Below are 16,887 nucleotides of genomic sequence, written 5' to 3' on the forward strand. Positions count from 1 at the left end.
GCTTTAATACTATATGTTCCACAGCTGAATTAATTTGTATTCAAATCTGTAGCCTTTAATAGAGCTGAACTAAGCAAACTCTCCATCCTCTAATTTGCCAGCAGCACGGAAATACCAAAACCTCCCTGCGGGACACCGTCCAGGCAGCCCAGTGTCCACAGACAGTAACGTTAGCGCAGCCCCGGGTCAGAGGAGGCCCCTAAAGAGGCAAAAACAACATCCAGCTGCTCAGACAGGCTACCAGCGGCGAGAGGCCTACACAGAGGGTACGTCCACACACAGAATTCTGCGTTCTGTACACTGTCATTAGGGATGGGATTCATGAAAACTAAATATGTTTACTATTTTAGGGGGAGCGGGGGTAAATTTAAAAAAAAATTTAATTAACAGAATATTATATAAAAAAATATATTTTTTTTAAGAAATAATAAAAATGGAACATTTAAATGTAACTGAATTTTGTAATTATAAATTCAAAAAATTAAATAAATACGGAACATTTAAAATGTCACCAAACATAATTTACATAATAAAATCTTTCATTTGTTGTTTTTATTCTTTTCTCAAAATGTATACATTTAAAATATTTTTTTTTAAGAAAAGGTACTAAACATTAACATGTTAGCAAAGTATTATCATTACATTATGAATGTATAATATTTTTTAATAAATAAATAAATATATATTTTGAAATAAAAATATAGCCAAAGATATTATGAATTATATATATTTTTTTATATATATTTTATATTATATATATATATATATATATATATAGGTAATATTTTTGTGTTAATTTTGAGTTTTATGTTGTGCTGTTTAACATTTAATTTACTTAAAATAAAGTTAAAATATGAAATTAACAAAACTCATCTCATGAGCCTGAAATACAAAAAGATTGTTTGGGTGTTTAACATAATCCATTCATATACAGTAAATTGTAATCTAAAATTAAAAATTAAAATTGATTAAAAACTCCATAGATAAATTATGTGCAAAGTACCTCCACTATATATAATGAAGAGCAAGAAGGGGTGGGACAGTGGCTTCCAGCTACAGTGCGTCATAAGCGCCAAGTCCTGTTGAGTCTCTAATGAAATTGCAGCAGGTTCCCAAGTTTCTGAAAAGCTCCGAAGCCTCCAGAAAGGTCGTGCTATGTGTGTAATGCGTGTGGAAGTGAAAAAGGAAGTGCTCACAAACGCATCCGAAATTTCTGCTCACAATCGTGCGAGTGTGTATTTGTGCGCACGTTCTCATCTGCTGCGTCTCGTCATTGAGTCAGTTGTCCTTGTGTGTTGACACTGAGATTTAATATCAGACCCACACAGGCCTTGGTCGGCTCTATCAGATCAACTAGCCCCTCTCATCTGTCCTTCGCTCCCTCCCTTCACTGTAATCTCTTCCTCCCCCTCTTCTAATCTTCTCCGTTCCCTCTCTCTGTCGTCTTTGTTCGCTGTTGGCCGCTGAAGAGACCCAGATTGATCAGTCTGTGTCATCTGAAGTTTCTGTTGAATGTGTGTTTCGACTCGATAGGCCTTAGTCGAGCTGCGTTGTGTGGGAGGTTTAAATACAGTGTTTCGCACAGGAGGTTGTCGTTTGAATGCGTTTCACACAAACACACTCAAAACTAAATGATATGAAACACAGATTGCCTACCAACCCCCCCAAATACCACGCGTCAAACATGCAATCCCTCCCGCCTCTGTTAATTTTGCTCTTGTTTGCTCAGTGCTTTGGGTGACACCAGGCTTATTATCTCGTCCTCCTCCAACTCCTCTCCAGAAGGCCCTGTTAACCTTTCATCTGCCTCCACTTCTGTCTGGAGAGAAAAGAGACAGTCTTTTCCAGACGTTCCTCCCTCTCTTTGTCTTATTTTCCTTCTTTTGCACACTTCTATTAAAAGTTTTCATTCAGATTTCAAGGAAAAAAAGTTTTCTACAGGAATGTTGGACGTCTTTGCTTGTCAAATAGGAGTTAGAAAACATGTAAAGCGGCTGAAAGGAACATAATATATGTAGGTTGGATGCATTTCACGACTTTTCCAGCTGTTCTTTTTTAGATGTTTACCATGTAAATATTACAATTAGGTCTTTGAATTTGATTGATGAACATACTTAAAATGCACGTCGACGGTTATTTTCAAACTTTAAAATGAAGAACATCCTTGAAAAACAGAGCCGTAGGAATAAATTTAGCTATTCATGAGCCAAGCTGACATGGCATTTGCCCATTAGTTCTAGCTGATGCCATTTTCTAGAGGTTTCGGTTGATTGGCTACCATTTGATTTTTTTTTTTTTTTTTTTTTTTTTTTTGCACTGCAGCCAAGTTATATGATAAATATGTTTTATGTGCCTGCTTGAATGCAGTGTGTATGTTAGGCAGCTCAGGTTGATTTAAAACTACTCATCTCAGATAACAGGCAATTTTATTAACAGTTGCATTTGCAAAGACATGCACTACCTTTCAATAGTTTGGAGTTGGTTAGATTTTTATATATATATATATTTTGAAGTCTCGGCTCACTAAGGCTGCATTTACAGCAACACTGTGAAATAATTAGGGTTCCAAATTCTGGGAATTTTCAAAGATGGAAACTTTTCATGGGAATTTAAGGGAATTAACAGGAATTAATGGGAATAAACTATGGGACATTTTCAAAGTTGAGGGTTGGCTCTTCATTGGGAACTTAAATATAGTTGAGGAAAGTATACTTTAGTATAATTTTGACTGAAACAAACAGATGCCATTCAAATACACTTGAATATACATGTCATTCCTCAATCGCATGCACATAGAACACTGCTTACTGCATGGCTATTGAGACCACACCCCCTACTGGCACTGTGCATGCCTCCATCACATGCCCAAAGCTCAAGACTATTGAAGACACACATTTGAGCCTGTGGACTAAACAAAGTGAAGTTTTGATGATATTATGGGGAAATATATTTATTAAATGTTTAAATTGCGAATATCACATATGCAACTACCTAGCAACACGATAGCAAACACCCAGAACACCTTAGCAACTGCCTAGCAACACCATAGCAAACACCCAGAACATCGTACAGACAAGTTTGTTGGTTCGTATACAACCATGTACCACACCCTAGCAACCGAGTGGTGAGTTTTGCCACTGCAAGCACCACTTCACATTTTCTTCTGAAATGTACATTCATTTCTTATGACTGTTTATATTTATGCTTGAATATGATAGAATGATCGATTACATTACAATGAATTCCCATGGAAAGTTTCTAATATGGAATATTTCCAAAATTCCCCAGCTTAATTTCCCATGAAAATTTACCGGAAACTATCCAGAAATTTTCCACCCCTTTGCAACCCTAGAAATAATATACTGTAACAACTGTTTCCTATTTTAAAAATGAATTTATTCTTGTGATGACCAAGCTTTCATTCAAACTTCACATAAGCAAGAAGGACGTGTTTTACTAGTAATTTCATAGAAACTACACAAGCAAATAAAGACAGCAGTGCTAGCCGTTGTATAAAGCACAGACCCCTCATGAATCTAACAGCTCTCTTCTGAAATGTGCTCCGTCTCTCTCACCCCGGCATCGATCCGCGGCCTGACTTACTGCAAGACACCACAGGACTTAGAAAAACCATCCACGTCTACGATGGTCTGATCCTTCTCGTATTTTGCTGAGTGTCAGAGCAGTGATGAAGGCGGGCTAAGCTCTGCCCAACAAAACGAGACACGCGCTCGGTGTGCTTTGACCTTGAATGTGTAAAAATGTTGACGCAGCGCCCAAGCACAATTTTTAAACTAGTCAACAAGCGTCTTAGTGACGCAATGTTTACGCAACGGGTATATTTGTGTCTCTGGTGCCTCTGGGCATGTTGATTTAAAATGTAATCAGGTTTCATAGTCCCTGGCACAAGTTTACAGGATCCATCACCGACAGACTTTTTTTTAGCCGATGATATTGAACAAGAACAGCAATCGTAAACAACCCCGAATAACTGGCACGGGAAGCGCCGAGAAATCCAGTGACAGTGATGAACCGTCATTCACAGTTTCTCGACTGACTAGCGGCACCTCAGTGGGAAAGAGCTCCAGCGTGCAGCTGTTTGGAGGGTTGCAATGCAACGGCACAGCTGTGTTTCCATGGCACCTTCCGGGTGCCAGACAAATGAGTTCTGGTGTCAATTAGCTAAACGTCTGGTTCTGAAGGACACAAGCATGTGTGAATATAGCGCGTCTTGAGTGAGCTAAAATGGAAACTTGCGAATGCTAGCATTGGTGCACTGACACAAGATATTGTCAAACATTCACAAAACGTGAATGCCTGTTCTATAATGAGACCTCTCCGAAGATTTTTAGCATGGTAATGTAATTGACAATCTAATGCATTTAGTCTTGACAGGATAGAGCCGTTGCAGAAAAAGTACAGGAACTTGCTACTGTAGGGCCCTATGATTTCCACGATGACGGAATTGCGGAATTGGCCACTTAACACGGAATCTAGTGTTAACGCGGAATTTCGTGGATTTTTACATATTTGGTTTGAAATTCTGTTTTTGCAACGTGACATCATGACTTTTGCGTAAACATACACGCCAATTTCGAGTCAAATGGCGTGTTATCTTTCATCGACGCATTTTGAGCTATCCGCGTGTATGCATTTATGTCAACGCCAAACGTCCGCGTCATTCCGTGTGTCCGTACTCGCCGTCAAATGTCCGACCAAAACAAAGCAAAATGTACAACTACATCTGGGGAGCTATGTTTTTTTTTCCCTAGGATGGTAAGGGAACAGTCATAAATGCCATTAACCCCAGTGATGGTTAGGTTTAGGGACAGGGTTGAGGTAAGTCATATACAGTAATAACGTTAAGTCAACGGCGTTCATAAACACGCTGAAAAGCGATTATGCGTGTTGATAGCACACCAAAAATGGAAATACGAATTGGCGTGTCATTCACACGCTACTTCATGAGATCAGTCTGGTTTCTGTGTGGGAGAGGAACGCATGTCTGGTGAAAATGCAGACCGGGGGAAGCAAATCTGGGCGACACAAACCCCTCTACCCGTCATTTCAGCTCCAATGACGAAATCAAATCGATGAAAGCATGGCGAAGCGGCTCTACGCGGCTCTGCTTTCGTCGGCAAAAAGTTAAGAAACTCAACGCTATAAGCCGGCAGTGCCGAGCCGAGAAGTTCGCAGGTCACTTATGCAGTGTTTCCCACACATAGGCTAATTCGCCGCCACATACTGCGTTTCGTTTTGCATCATGTTGCATCATGTAGTATTTGTCCTGAAAAGGCTACTGAGTAAATGTCTGTATTGCCTAAAATTTAAGGTCAATCTTATTTTTTTTTTTTTGTATTTTTTAATACATTTCAATCATTAACTTAAAAAGCACAGTCTTTTTACGACTAAAATAACAGTCAAGGGTAAAAAAAAAGCTAATTCCCAAAAACTAAAATGGAAAAAAAACGGAATTTGGGAAAAAATAAAATGGATTTCATAGGGCCCTACGTACTGCTGGGCCCTATCCACTACTGTGATTACGCTAGACTTACTGCTGCTTCACAAATAGCATATATCATAGCAGGTGGAGCTGGGGAAGCTGGAGGGTCTGAAAGTGTGCTGCAAACTGCTATAGTAAACGGTAAACAGCCATTTAAATGTTGAGCATCAGGCTCATTGGCTGTTGAATCAGCTTGTGGCAAGTAGTTAACGCTGTAATTATCATCAGCTTTTGTTAAGGACCTATCAGCCTGCACAATCTAGCGTTTCAAGACAGAACTAGGCATTTTTGTTGTTTCCTCACAGATCTTCCACCTCCTCCGATTCCTCCCCCAGCCATGCTGAAGTCTCCAACACACCCGGCCAAAACTATCCCGGAGGGACCACGGGGGGCCATGTCACCCAGATCCAATTCTGCTGATGGCAAAGACAAGCGAACGAATCCGGGCGGACCCAGGCCCCGGGATGGCTCAGACACCCGGACCAGCTCTTCAGAACGACGTGAGGGCCAAGATATACAGAGGAGTCAAAGAACGGGGAAAAGCAGCAAACAAGATGCCGGTGCAGCCCAGAAGAGCCGCCACCACCCAGGTACTGCACTACATTCCTGCGGTCTCACATTAAATCCTACAATAAATAATGGTCAAGTTACCTACCTTTTTCATTATCTTCTCTCTTTCAGGCTCCGAGGACATCCTACCTTATAGTCGCCCATCTTTCCCAGCCATCCACAGTCCTCGTGGAGAGAGGGACCCCAGCTCCTCCAGTTCACTGTCCTCTCGGGGGTCCGGTGGACGGCGGAGAGGCGAGGGGGCTCCAGGGGCCCGCAGAAACCCTGTAGATGTTGGGCTAAACACCACAGGAGCCTTCCAGATAGATGGGGAGGAGCTCGAGGTATGTCCTCACTTCTAACATAGCTGGAAATTAAAGGCAGTTCGAACGCATTTGACCACATGAATCCAGTCCAGTGGGTTTTTGACAACCTCTGGAAGTGGTCAAAAGTGGACAAGCTCAAAACAGTTTCAGACCCTGTATTTTGCGTTGTCCACTCGTGATCCGATTGACCAAAACGCACCTTAAAGAGCCCCTATCATGGATTTTTGAAAATGACTGTTCACATGGTGTGGAATATAGCTCTAAGAGAATGAAAACATCCTGCAAAGATTTATATCTGAAAGTGCACCGTATATAAAGTTATTGTCTTTCAAAAGTGAGAGTCGACTCTGAGCCTATGAAATGAATTGTTTTTGAAATGATTCATTGGCTGTTACATCGTGACGTAGATACATATTGGCAGACGGAAGTGTAAACTTGAAGTCTTCAAATACTTCATCATAGCATCATGTCGAGAAGACGCTGTGTTCTACAATGCAAAGATAGTTCAGCCACTTTGTTTTCATTTACCAGGGACGAGCATGTGAAGAATCGATGGTTAGAGTTCATATTTGCAACGATACCACAACAGTATAGCCCGATTGTGTTCTCATCATTTAAATGACGAATCGTTCAAAAACATAAATGAATTCAAATGTGGATTCGCAAGCGGTTGTTCCTGAAGGAGGGCTCAGTAACTTACCCATATACACTTCCCAGTGTATATGAATCAGCTTCCTCCTCCGAATCAAAACCTGTAAGTATTATTAATAATTGTTGCTTTTATGGGTTTTGAATGGTTTTGTTGCATAGGGGCACGAGGCAGTATGTGTGTGCGCGTGTGTGTGTGTGTGTGTGTGTGTGTAAGTTACGCTCAGCACAGCTTCTAGGTCTCCAATGTCAATTTTTTTTTAAATATGTGAAATGTTTGTCGCTGTTATTGGAGTTGTCATAAAGAATAGAGCGTCTTGTAGTACTGCAGTGCTTTATCAATATGTTTATGTGTTATGCTAACAAACAATAACTGACTGGGTCTGTCATCTGACCAATCACCACCGATTAGCGTCACGCAAAGGAGTGGTTTGGAAAAATGAGTCGTTGTACGAATCATTTGGGAGTCGGTGAGCAAATCAGTTACAAATAAATGCATATTATAAGACAAATAAAGTGTTTTTTATCCTTCCATGCATGTTAAACTGTTTTTGGGAACTCCTAAAACAAAAATAAGAACATTTCAAATGCTATGATAGGGGCTCTTTAATACCAGGTGTAAACAGGGCCAAGGTGTTCACGATTACTAGACACTTCTAGGCAAATGTTGGGGCAGGGTTGCAGAACATTGGCCCTCCTCAAGCAGAATTTGACACCCCAAATGTATCTGCATTTCTAAGATTCTTAAGAATCAGGCATGGCCATTTGTAACTTGAAAGTGCGAGGCTTCCAGTTATTTCACCTGTACAAAAACAGCCTTTTTGCTGCTTTATAATGCAAACTGGTATATCTTATTATATGGTATATATTATCAAACTGGTATATATTATCTTCATTAATTATTGTATTCATAAACATACTGGTTTGTAGCGCAAATAAAGGTAAGGTAATAAGATAGCTTTCATAGTGGAAGATATTCGCATGCTTCAGGAAGCCGCTTTTAAAACGTGGGGTATCGCGTTTGAATGTGCGCTCGTGTTTCTCTTTCGAGTTTGCGTACTCTGTGAATAGGGAGCATCAGTGCGGAGCGCACATTCTACAAGATAAGACAAGGATGTTTATGTTTACTATAATGCTTAAATTTTTTTTTCAGATGGTGGAGAGCTGAAGATGAAAAAAATGGCTGTTTACACATCCTCAGCAACCATCTTCAGTGCAGTTTGACCATCTCGGTGGTATCGGAAAACTACCGACCCAGAGTCGCGTTTGGAAAACTGACCAACCATTCTTCATTTATTTACCTTAATTTCAATGTGCATTTAAAGAAGAAAAAAAGACAGAAGAAAAAAGAAAAAAAACATACAAAACAAAAACGAAGGGTACATTTGAGAGGGGGCTAAAGCAGTTTTGTTTTGATTCCAATGCAATATGGTGCGTCCGAAAGCTCCTGAAACTGATTATGGCTTTGTTCACCTTGGCGAGAAGGTTGTCAGTCAGCTGTTACTGTAATGAAACTCCAGGCACAAAGGGACTGGCTGACATGTACATACACGTGTATACATATCTAACTGTCTTTTATAATCCATTGTGGTACATTAAATTTGTCTTCCTTGACTTATTTGAATAATTTTAAAAATTACGCCAGTTAATATAATTTTTTTATAGCCGCCATCCTGGTTGTAAATTGTCATAGTGTTTAAACTGCCCCAGGAGAAGTGCCACATTTTGAGGGTTATTGTTTGTTCGTTTTTGTTTTTTGTAATGCACTGTTATTCTTTTGTCATTGTTGATGTTTGTTGTTCTATGTTTGACTTTGGTTTTAAAAGCACAATCACTAAACTTTATTTTGAACCATGTTATTGATTAACCTTTTTGTCTTACGCGAGGGGTGCGCGGACGGTACGACAAAAGGCCTTGTTAAACCTGTCGATGTAGGGTTATGAGAAAAGAAAAAAAAAAAGATAAGCTGTTTACAAACGAGTGAATGAATGGAAACGAATCCCTGCATCCTGACCTTCGGTGTCTTTTCCAGATTCTCATTCCAGCTCAAAATATCCTCCAAAAATGAATGAAATATACAGGAATAATGCAGGGATGTTATGTCTACGAAAGTATTGCTCCACCTGTGCACTTTCGTTATTCAAAAGAGAAATCATTTTTTCGATTTACATATGCACTTAACAGGAAGTGGGTGTCGGTTTGAGAATCTGGGGTGGCCGTGATTGGCTGGCCGAGGACCCGGCTCTGTTGTGTCAGTCACGCTCTAAATGGGGTGAGGATGTGAGTGTTAATTCATTTGACATCTGCAAGCATTTGTTTCTTAAAACAAAAAAGCATTTAAAAAAAATGAAGAAAAAAATAAATCAAAATACTGAAACTGACCTGCTTGTTGTTTTGTTTTGTTTTTTTGGCTTATTTATGCATTACTACAAGGCTCAATCGAAACTTTTCAGAGGCACACGCCACCGAGAAAGTTCACAGAATGCATCGCAAATCACCGGCGAGATGGCTTAGCAAATGGTTAAACATTTAAATTTAGCGCCAGATCATACCACCATGCACTTTATTTACTCTTATAATAATACTACAGTCATTTAAACTAAGAAATGGTATAATAAATTACCTTTCCGAATCAGAAAAGACATACATTTCAAGGAAGGAATGTTATAATCATCATGTTTCCTCAAAGTTAAGAGCAGCTGCGCTGATTGTCAGTCGTTGTCATGGAGAAATCCTGTAAAAACTCAGTAGAGTCATCGCCGACGACTGTGACGTGTCGTATCGGGTTCATGAAGGGTTCTCAGTTCAAACACGCAAAATTCTCGTGATCTCGATTTAAAACAAAAAGTTTTGATCCTCAATTTTTCCAAAATTGTGCAGCTCTACAACCACCACCAAAAAATCTATACACCTTTTGTACGTTTACATACACTTTCCAAAAGAGTTCAATTTCAGTTCCAAACCTAACAATACAAAATATCTACAGTAATACTATATTGAAATATATTCGTAATCTAAAAATATTAAATGGTACCAAAACAATTAGATTTAGCCCAATTTCCACACAAATATTAACCTTTCAACCTATTATATAACAAGAAAAGTTGAAGGGGTGTGCATAAGACTTACACGACACCTTCATAACCATGACATTTGTCATGAATATGAAATAGGGTTTATGCATGTTTATGACAACTGTCATTAAGTGTATTTCGCTCAATTATGACGTTTTTCATTCAAATATGACTTTAAGATGTCTTTGTTATGACACCTTGATATAAACCAATACATCATAAGCTGTCAGTGTCTTTGTCATGACAACTTGGCATAAAATAAAGTTAAACTGTCATGTGGTTGGCTTTGACATTGGCTGTCATGAGGTATTATGAATATTGTTCGTGACCTCAACTACAGTGGTAACTAATTGAATTAGTCATTAAAAAGTTATAATGGCTTAATGAAAGCCAATGTCAAAACCAACCACCCGACAGTTTAATGTAGTTAACCAATAAAGCTAGGTGGTTTCTTAAGTTTGATAATTAATCTGTTATGTCATGTTTATGACAGGTTGTGTTGTCTTAGTTGTAATGACAAAGACATCTCAAACAATGTCATATTTGCATTAAAAATGTCATAATTGAGGGAATGACACAGTTGTCAAACATGCATAAAACTTCCTTCATATTCATAACATGTCATGTAGTAGTGGCAAAATATATTGCCTTTGAAATTCACAACAAACAATATTGGAAGCATTTCTAAGCCCTTTTAAACCTTGATACGCCCATTTATTTGACTATTTCTAACCATGCAATACAACACATTTTTCACTACACAGCAAGTCCAAGTCCCTGTGTTCTGCTCGATTGTGTTACATTCATTCTAGTTTTGTATTCTTAAAGACAATATACGAAGGCCCCTAATAAATGTCTTTGAGTAGACCCCAACACCATCCTCATTATACCAGATTCTTTAAAGCCTATTAGTCATTTAGGCAACCCACTAACAAGTGTTCAGCACATCCCCATTGAGAGCCACAGCACTATGACAACTATACGCACTCTTCACTTCCAAATCCACAGACAAATATTGGGACATACAGCAACTAAAATGTCAAACGCATGCCTTCTCCTGTGCGTCTTGATTGCTGTCAGAAAACGAGAGCAGTTCCCTACAGGTGTTCCCTATTAAACATCTTTTAAACGAGAACAAATCTGGAGCGAACGAGAGCTTCCCCTCTGGCTCGATCCATCATTTTAATGAGCTACGGTGTGTATGCCGCGCACAATGAGGCACAGGTGATTAAAGGTAGTACACACGCAGACACTGCTGCGAATATTATGAATACATGTAGCCTAGAGATGAGTACATCTCCGTCATTCATTATTATAAGGCGACATACAGTAACTGGCGACTCTGGGTCAATTCCGAGTCCCTCGTTGCTATCAAACACACAGCCGTTAGCTTCACCGAACTCGGGAAGAAACTGGCTAATTTATTTGAAAACAGCATGTGCCCGACTAGAAAATGCAAGCTTTTGGTTTCTAAAACATGAACGGATGCAACGAGAAACATCCAATCTGCTTTCTGCTAGCGGTGTTGTGGCGCTAATGAGCGTTCGCTAGCTAAATGAGTCGCTAAATTCGGAGCTAGCTAATACAGACAAACATTCAGGGTTTTTCCTGTTGATGTGTAGGGTTTAACCTAATATCCTTTGTTAGGAAATTCATGTCTTATTTTTCACCCAAACTGGTTTAATTAACCCCACACGCATAACGGGAGGTAATTAAGAGTAACAGCTGTATGCTGTCAGGAAAGACGTCCTCCGGTCTGCTGCTGCCCGCAGAGACCAGTGTCGACTCGGTCCCACCTGCTCGCTCGCCCGGAGAAGCCGCATCTCTCCGTTTCATTTGCAATGTCTTCTCTGTGGAGTAGCTACAGACGACAGGATTTGGATTGGAATCGATTCATTTTCTTTCATTTCCTTCCTCCCTCTCTTTACACATATCTCCCTTTCTTTTCCATTCCTTCCTCCACCTCGTTTTCCTTCCAAAAACACAATCCCCTGATTAGATGATAACAGTATCTCATAACCCTGGAAAATTTCTCTGAACTTTGTGAACAAATTTGTTGAATTCAATTAAACCTTGGACTTTTTCCTCCAATCATCTGCCTCTCAGTTGTGTGGAGCTGGCCTTCCCCTGAGTATCTCAGCTACGTACCAAAGGGTTTTTTTTTTCAATAAGTCCTTTTTAATAAGTCATCCCCAGTGCTCAGCTCAGCAGAACTCCCTCCGTCCGTGTTCAGACCTCACAATTAACCTGAGAGAACTTCACCTCTCCTCACCGAAGTCGGTCCCGCACATCTCGCAGCCTCACGTAACCCTGCACGTCCCACCAGCCAATGAGTCACGGGCAGTTTTTCATCTACTTCATTATTAGTTTTCATCAATTACATTATAAGGCTCAGTCAGGAAGAAGCTCAGTCAAATTTATGCAACTATCTCCCTGCCAAAAGCAGAACGCTTCAACGAGCCAAATCGACGGCGGATGACAGGGAGAACGTAAATGTGTAAAGCAATCAACAGTTGCTGACAAAGACATTCCATCTTAAAGGAAATGAATGGATGAATTATGCACCAAGATGTCTCTCTAAACCAATGATTAAAAGGAATGACATGCCAAGCTGATAAATGGCACAATTCCTTACAGACCTGCAATGCCACATGGTAAATGTTAGAAGAACCTGTTAAAGCCAAGAGACTTTCAGTGAACCTTTCAAATTGTGCATTAATCTACAAAAACAAAAAATATATATATCATAGAATTATTTCATATCTAAAAAGGAATAGTTCGTTCTTGGATTCATCCATCTCTCCAGCATAGGGCTGGGTGACATTATGATAATTATTGCGATATAATTTTCCTCAATAAAACGATATTAAGAGTTTAATACAATGTACACAGTGCTAATCAGTTGAACCGCGCCACATTGACCATTTATCCGCTCGGCTCAAAGTTCAAACGGCAGTGCAGAGCGAGCTTACTTGAGCAGATGCGTTAACTCGCCGATCGATCTCAGTAACAAGACCGAAACGCTTGAATTCACAAACAGGAGAAACACTGACTTTTACAGATATAGTCTTTTAAAGATACAGATAATTACTTTTACAGAGACTTTTTACAGTACAGACTTTTATAAAACCATCATTTAAAGGGATACTCCACTTTTTTTTGGAAATAGGCCTTTAAAATAGAACCCCTTACCCGTATGTATTATAAATGACATATTATACACTCACTAGAATACTTTATTACTTGAACTAAGTAAATATACATTAATGAGCACATATATTTTTGAAAGAACTAAGTGTTTTTAGCTAAGAATAAACTAAAAGAGTTACACAGTGTAGCTTTAAGGAAAAATTAAGAAATTTAAAAACCGTGAAGTGTGTCATGAATAAAGAGTAGACTAAAGCTACAATTTTATTCATAAATAAAGTCATTAATAAAGTTTCTACAACTTAGGATCAAAAATGTTAATTTAAACTTGAAGGAAATAAACATTTGACATTTGTGATAATCATCGATATTGACTGATATAAAAAATTGTGTGGGTTTTGTTTTGTTTTGTGTGGGTTTTGTGGGTGTTTTTTGCCATATCACCCAGACCTGCATTATTGCCAACCAGCACTAAACGTGCAAAAACAGGTTCAAACTAATGTATGGCCAAAGTGTTTACGTTTCTCACGGAAAATCAACCAACAAACGACTTCCGAATGTGCATAAAGATAGGGGAAAGCATTTTAACAAGAAAAGATTAGACACTTTTGTTAGTCACAGACCTGAACTCGGACCAAGCTGAAACACGACGATGATTGACCACGTCCAAACAGCGTTTGAAGGGGATCGTGGACACAAACGGCTAAAATTGGCATGTTTTCGTAGTCAAACGACCTGCTGAACAGACAAACCGCGATCACGGCATGATGAATGATGAAAGGTGAAGACAAGGGTGAACGGCCAGGAAGAGACTTGTGAAAGACGAGAGAAACGACTTGGGTATCTCTCGTTATTAGTCTGTCGCTTCGTTTAATTCATCCTTGAAGAAAAACTTTCCCCATCTCTGCTCTAAAACAGAACATAAATACATTTGTTGGGCACGAACCCCTCAACAGACACATTCATGTGATGACATCTGAAAACACTGAATGCTGTTAATACTGCATTAAAAATACAAAACCTCACACTTCCAGTGACACTCATCACGAACCCCACTACAAACAAGGAGTTCCCCTGCCTGTTTATATTCATTGCCTGCTGATTAAGTGTTCTCTTCACTGCCGCCATCAATGCATTGAACGCCACTTCATGCCCTTCACGTAGAGGCAATTAGTTAAGGCCGTCTCCTATCATACCTACTGACAGCAGCTGTGAATCTGCAGACGGCAGTAAAGCTCAAGGTTCTGTTCGAGGCTTGTTCTATTGATCAGCAACCCCGTCTCCTTTTACCCGTTTAATGACCCCCTTGATTTTCCCCCAGAAAGGGTAATACAATATTGAAATGTCAGATGATTAATGGCGTTGTTCTTATGTCTGGTGAGGGTCTTGTTGGGGAAAGTGACAAATTTCCTGCCCTTTTCGCTTTTTGGTCTGGTGGCATTGGGATCGGCCTGATCCGTTGTAAGGAGCGAAACGCATGACGGAGGAATGGAAGAGCAAAGGAGAAGAAGAAGAAGAGGATGACACCACACAGGGGACGGGTTGGCTTGTTCTGGTTCTGGTGTCAGGGAATAGATTGGATAAATCCATCTTCATTAAGCCGATGGGAAGAAGTAGAGGGATGCTATACCTGGTGTGTGCATTCATGCGTTCGTGCAACAAGCTCTTATAAATGTGCTGCATAGCTAATCCTTTAAAATAGAAATCCAAATGGGTTTCAAACTATATGCATACTATTAAAACGCACAAATAGCTATTTCTACACTGGGAAAACTCACATTCAGTGCAGAGAAAAACTGAGAAATAATGCCAGATGGGTATAGAGTATGGATTTTTTTAGCATTTCACAGATGTATGGATCTTAGTTTGTATTTGCAGTAGGGATGCTAATCCAACATCTAGATCAGATAAACATGTTACATCAGTAGCGCCACCGCTACAATTACTTAGTCACACGTTCTCAAAAAACAGACAACAGCAGGTTGTCAGTAGATAATCTTGTGATGATCTCAACATATTCTCACATTGATTTCAAACAGCATTCAATAGCAAGTACCACCTGGCCAAAGCGACCGTTGACACGTCACAGAGCATTATGGGTTAGAGATGCGATTTTGGTTGCTTAAATGCTCGAGTTTTATTCCGTTTTCCAACTGTTGGTTAAAGGGATAGTTCATTTTGAAATTAATTTTTGGTATGTTTTAGCTTACCTCAAGGGCATCCATGATGTAGGTAGGTATGTAGGTATTCCACAGTATTTTCAATTGTGAACAGTTTTTATGTCGTTTTTACCTCTTATAACCACAGCCACGTCAAAGTGATCTGAGGGCACGGGCGCCTCAGTCTGCGCAAGCACTGGAAAGCGCCAGAAGTGATCTCTCGCGCTTGTTCGTCAATTATTATTTACATAGAGATTTCAGAAGTGTTACCCTTCACTGTGAAGATCTAAACATATTTAGATATTTATACGGGAAATTGCAATGGAAGACGATTTTGATTATTTTTCGCAACCGTGCGAGAGATCACTTCCGGCGCTTTCGCAGAACGAAACGCCCGCACCCTCAGATCACTTGGACGTGGCTGTAGTTATAAGAGGTAAAAACAAAATAAATACTGTTCGTTTTATCACACAAACCGCTCGTTTCGTGTCTTAGTCCATCAATGTATATTTTTTTTACAAGTCATTAAATCCTGTTTAATTTGGACTTCTCTGTGCATGCTCTTTGAGGTGGTGACCATAGACCTGCATTATACGACTGACAGACAAGAACGGTTTGACCTAAAAACATCAAAATTGAAACTACTGCGAAAACAAAGACACCTACATCTTGGATGCCCTTAAGGTAATGCCCTTTGGGTAAGTCGCTTTGGATAAAAGTGTAAATGAATAAAAAAGCTAAAACATACCAAAAATTAATTTCAAAGTGAACTATCCCTTTAAAAATGAAATGGCTCGAATTAATTCACACCCCTACAATTGAATCCATTGTACCATCAGCGCTCGGATTCGCTTCCATGGTGCCGTCAAGTACTGTACGACTTATAGTCTGTGAGGAAAACTAAATGCTATTGGCTATTTGAAAAGGGGGAGGAGCCAAACAATATGTCCCACCTTAGCTTAGTTCCTTCCAAGGCACTTCAGTGGGCCTTTAAAGATACTTTTGAATAAAATGTTTGTAATAATGTTCAATTATGGTTAAATTAAGTTAGGGTGTAGGTTAGGGTTAGTATTTGTTTTAGCATTGTGTGGGCAATCAGCACTGTGATTAACATGACCAATGACAGCTTTAGAAATGGCTGCGGGGTGAAATTTGCGCTGAGCTGGTTTGTGGACTGGAAAAAAATACACACAAAAAGAGCATCCGAACAAACTGTGCATGCAAAACTTATAAATGAATTCATAAATCCATAGACTGGCTGCATACCTTACTCCTTAGACAATGGCATCCATCCTTCACCTCAACCTTTACTATAATTAATTAGATCTGGGTAGTGTAGAGTCGAGTCTAGTCTCACTCATGTGATCCTGCATTGAGGAAAAACAGACAAAACAGTTTACCTTTACCAACATAAAAGATTATATGACCATTACAAATTGTAAAGCTGTATACATCGTACCTAAAAAGTATATGGAAACTTT

At 39.5% G+C, this 16,887-nt stretch overlaps 1 protein-coding gene across 5 annotated transcripts in view; it reads left to right on the forward strand.

Annotated features, from left to right (window-relative positions):
* robo1 (roundabout, axon guidance receptor, homolog 1 (Drosophila)) overlaps window positions 1-9,407 on the forward strand; it is a 323,011-nt gene extending 313,604 nt beyond the window's left edge. For 2 of the 5 annotated variants that reach the window (XM_089121013.1, XM_089121018.1), the window contains 4 exons: window positions 102-266; window positions 5,809-6,093; window positions 6,185-6,396; window positions 8,180-9,407. In XM_089121013.1, coding sequence (XP_088977139.1) covers window positions 102-266; window positions 5,809-6,093; window positions 6,185-6,396; window positions 8,180-8,194 — 677 coding nt within the window. In that variant the 3' untranslated portion in view covers window positions 8,195-9,407. Of the gene's footprint in view, window positions 1-101; window positions 267-5,808; window positions 6,397-8,179 lie in introns of those variants that run through there. The other 3 variants (XM_089121015.1, XM_089121014.1, XM_089121017.1) reach the window with 3 other exon arrangements.
* The last annotated feature ends 7,480 nt before the right edge of the window (window positions 9,408-16,887 follow it).

Source organism: Pimephales promelas, chromosome 16, assembly GCF_988280905.1.
Source record: "Pimephales promelas chromosome 16, fPimPro1.hap1.1, whole genome shotgun sequence".
NCBI classification, from domain to species: Eukaryota; Metazoa; Chordata; class Actinopteri; order Cypriniformes; family Leuciscidae; genus Pimephales; species Pimephales promelas.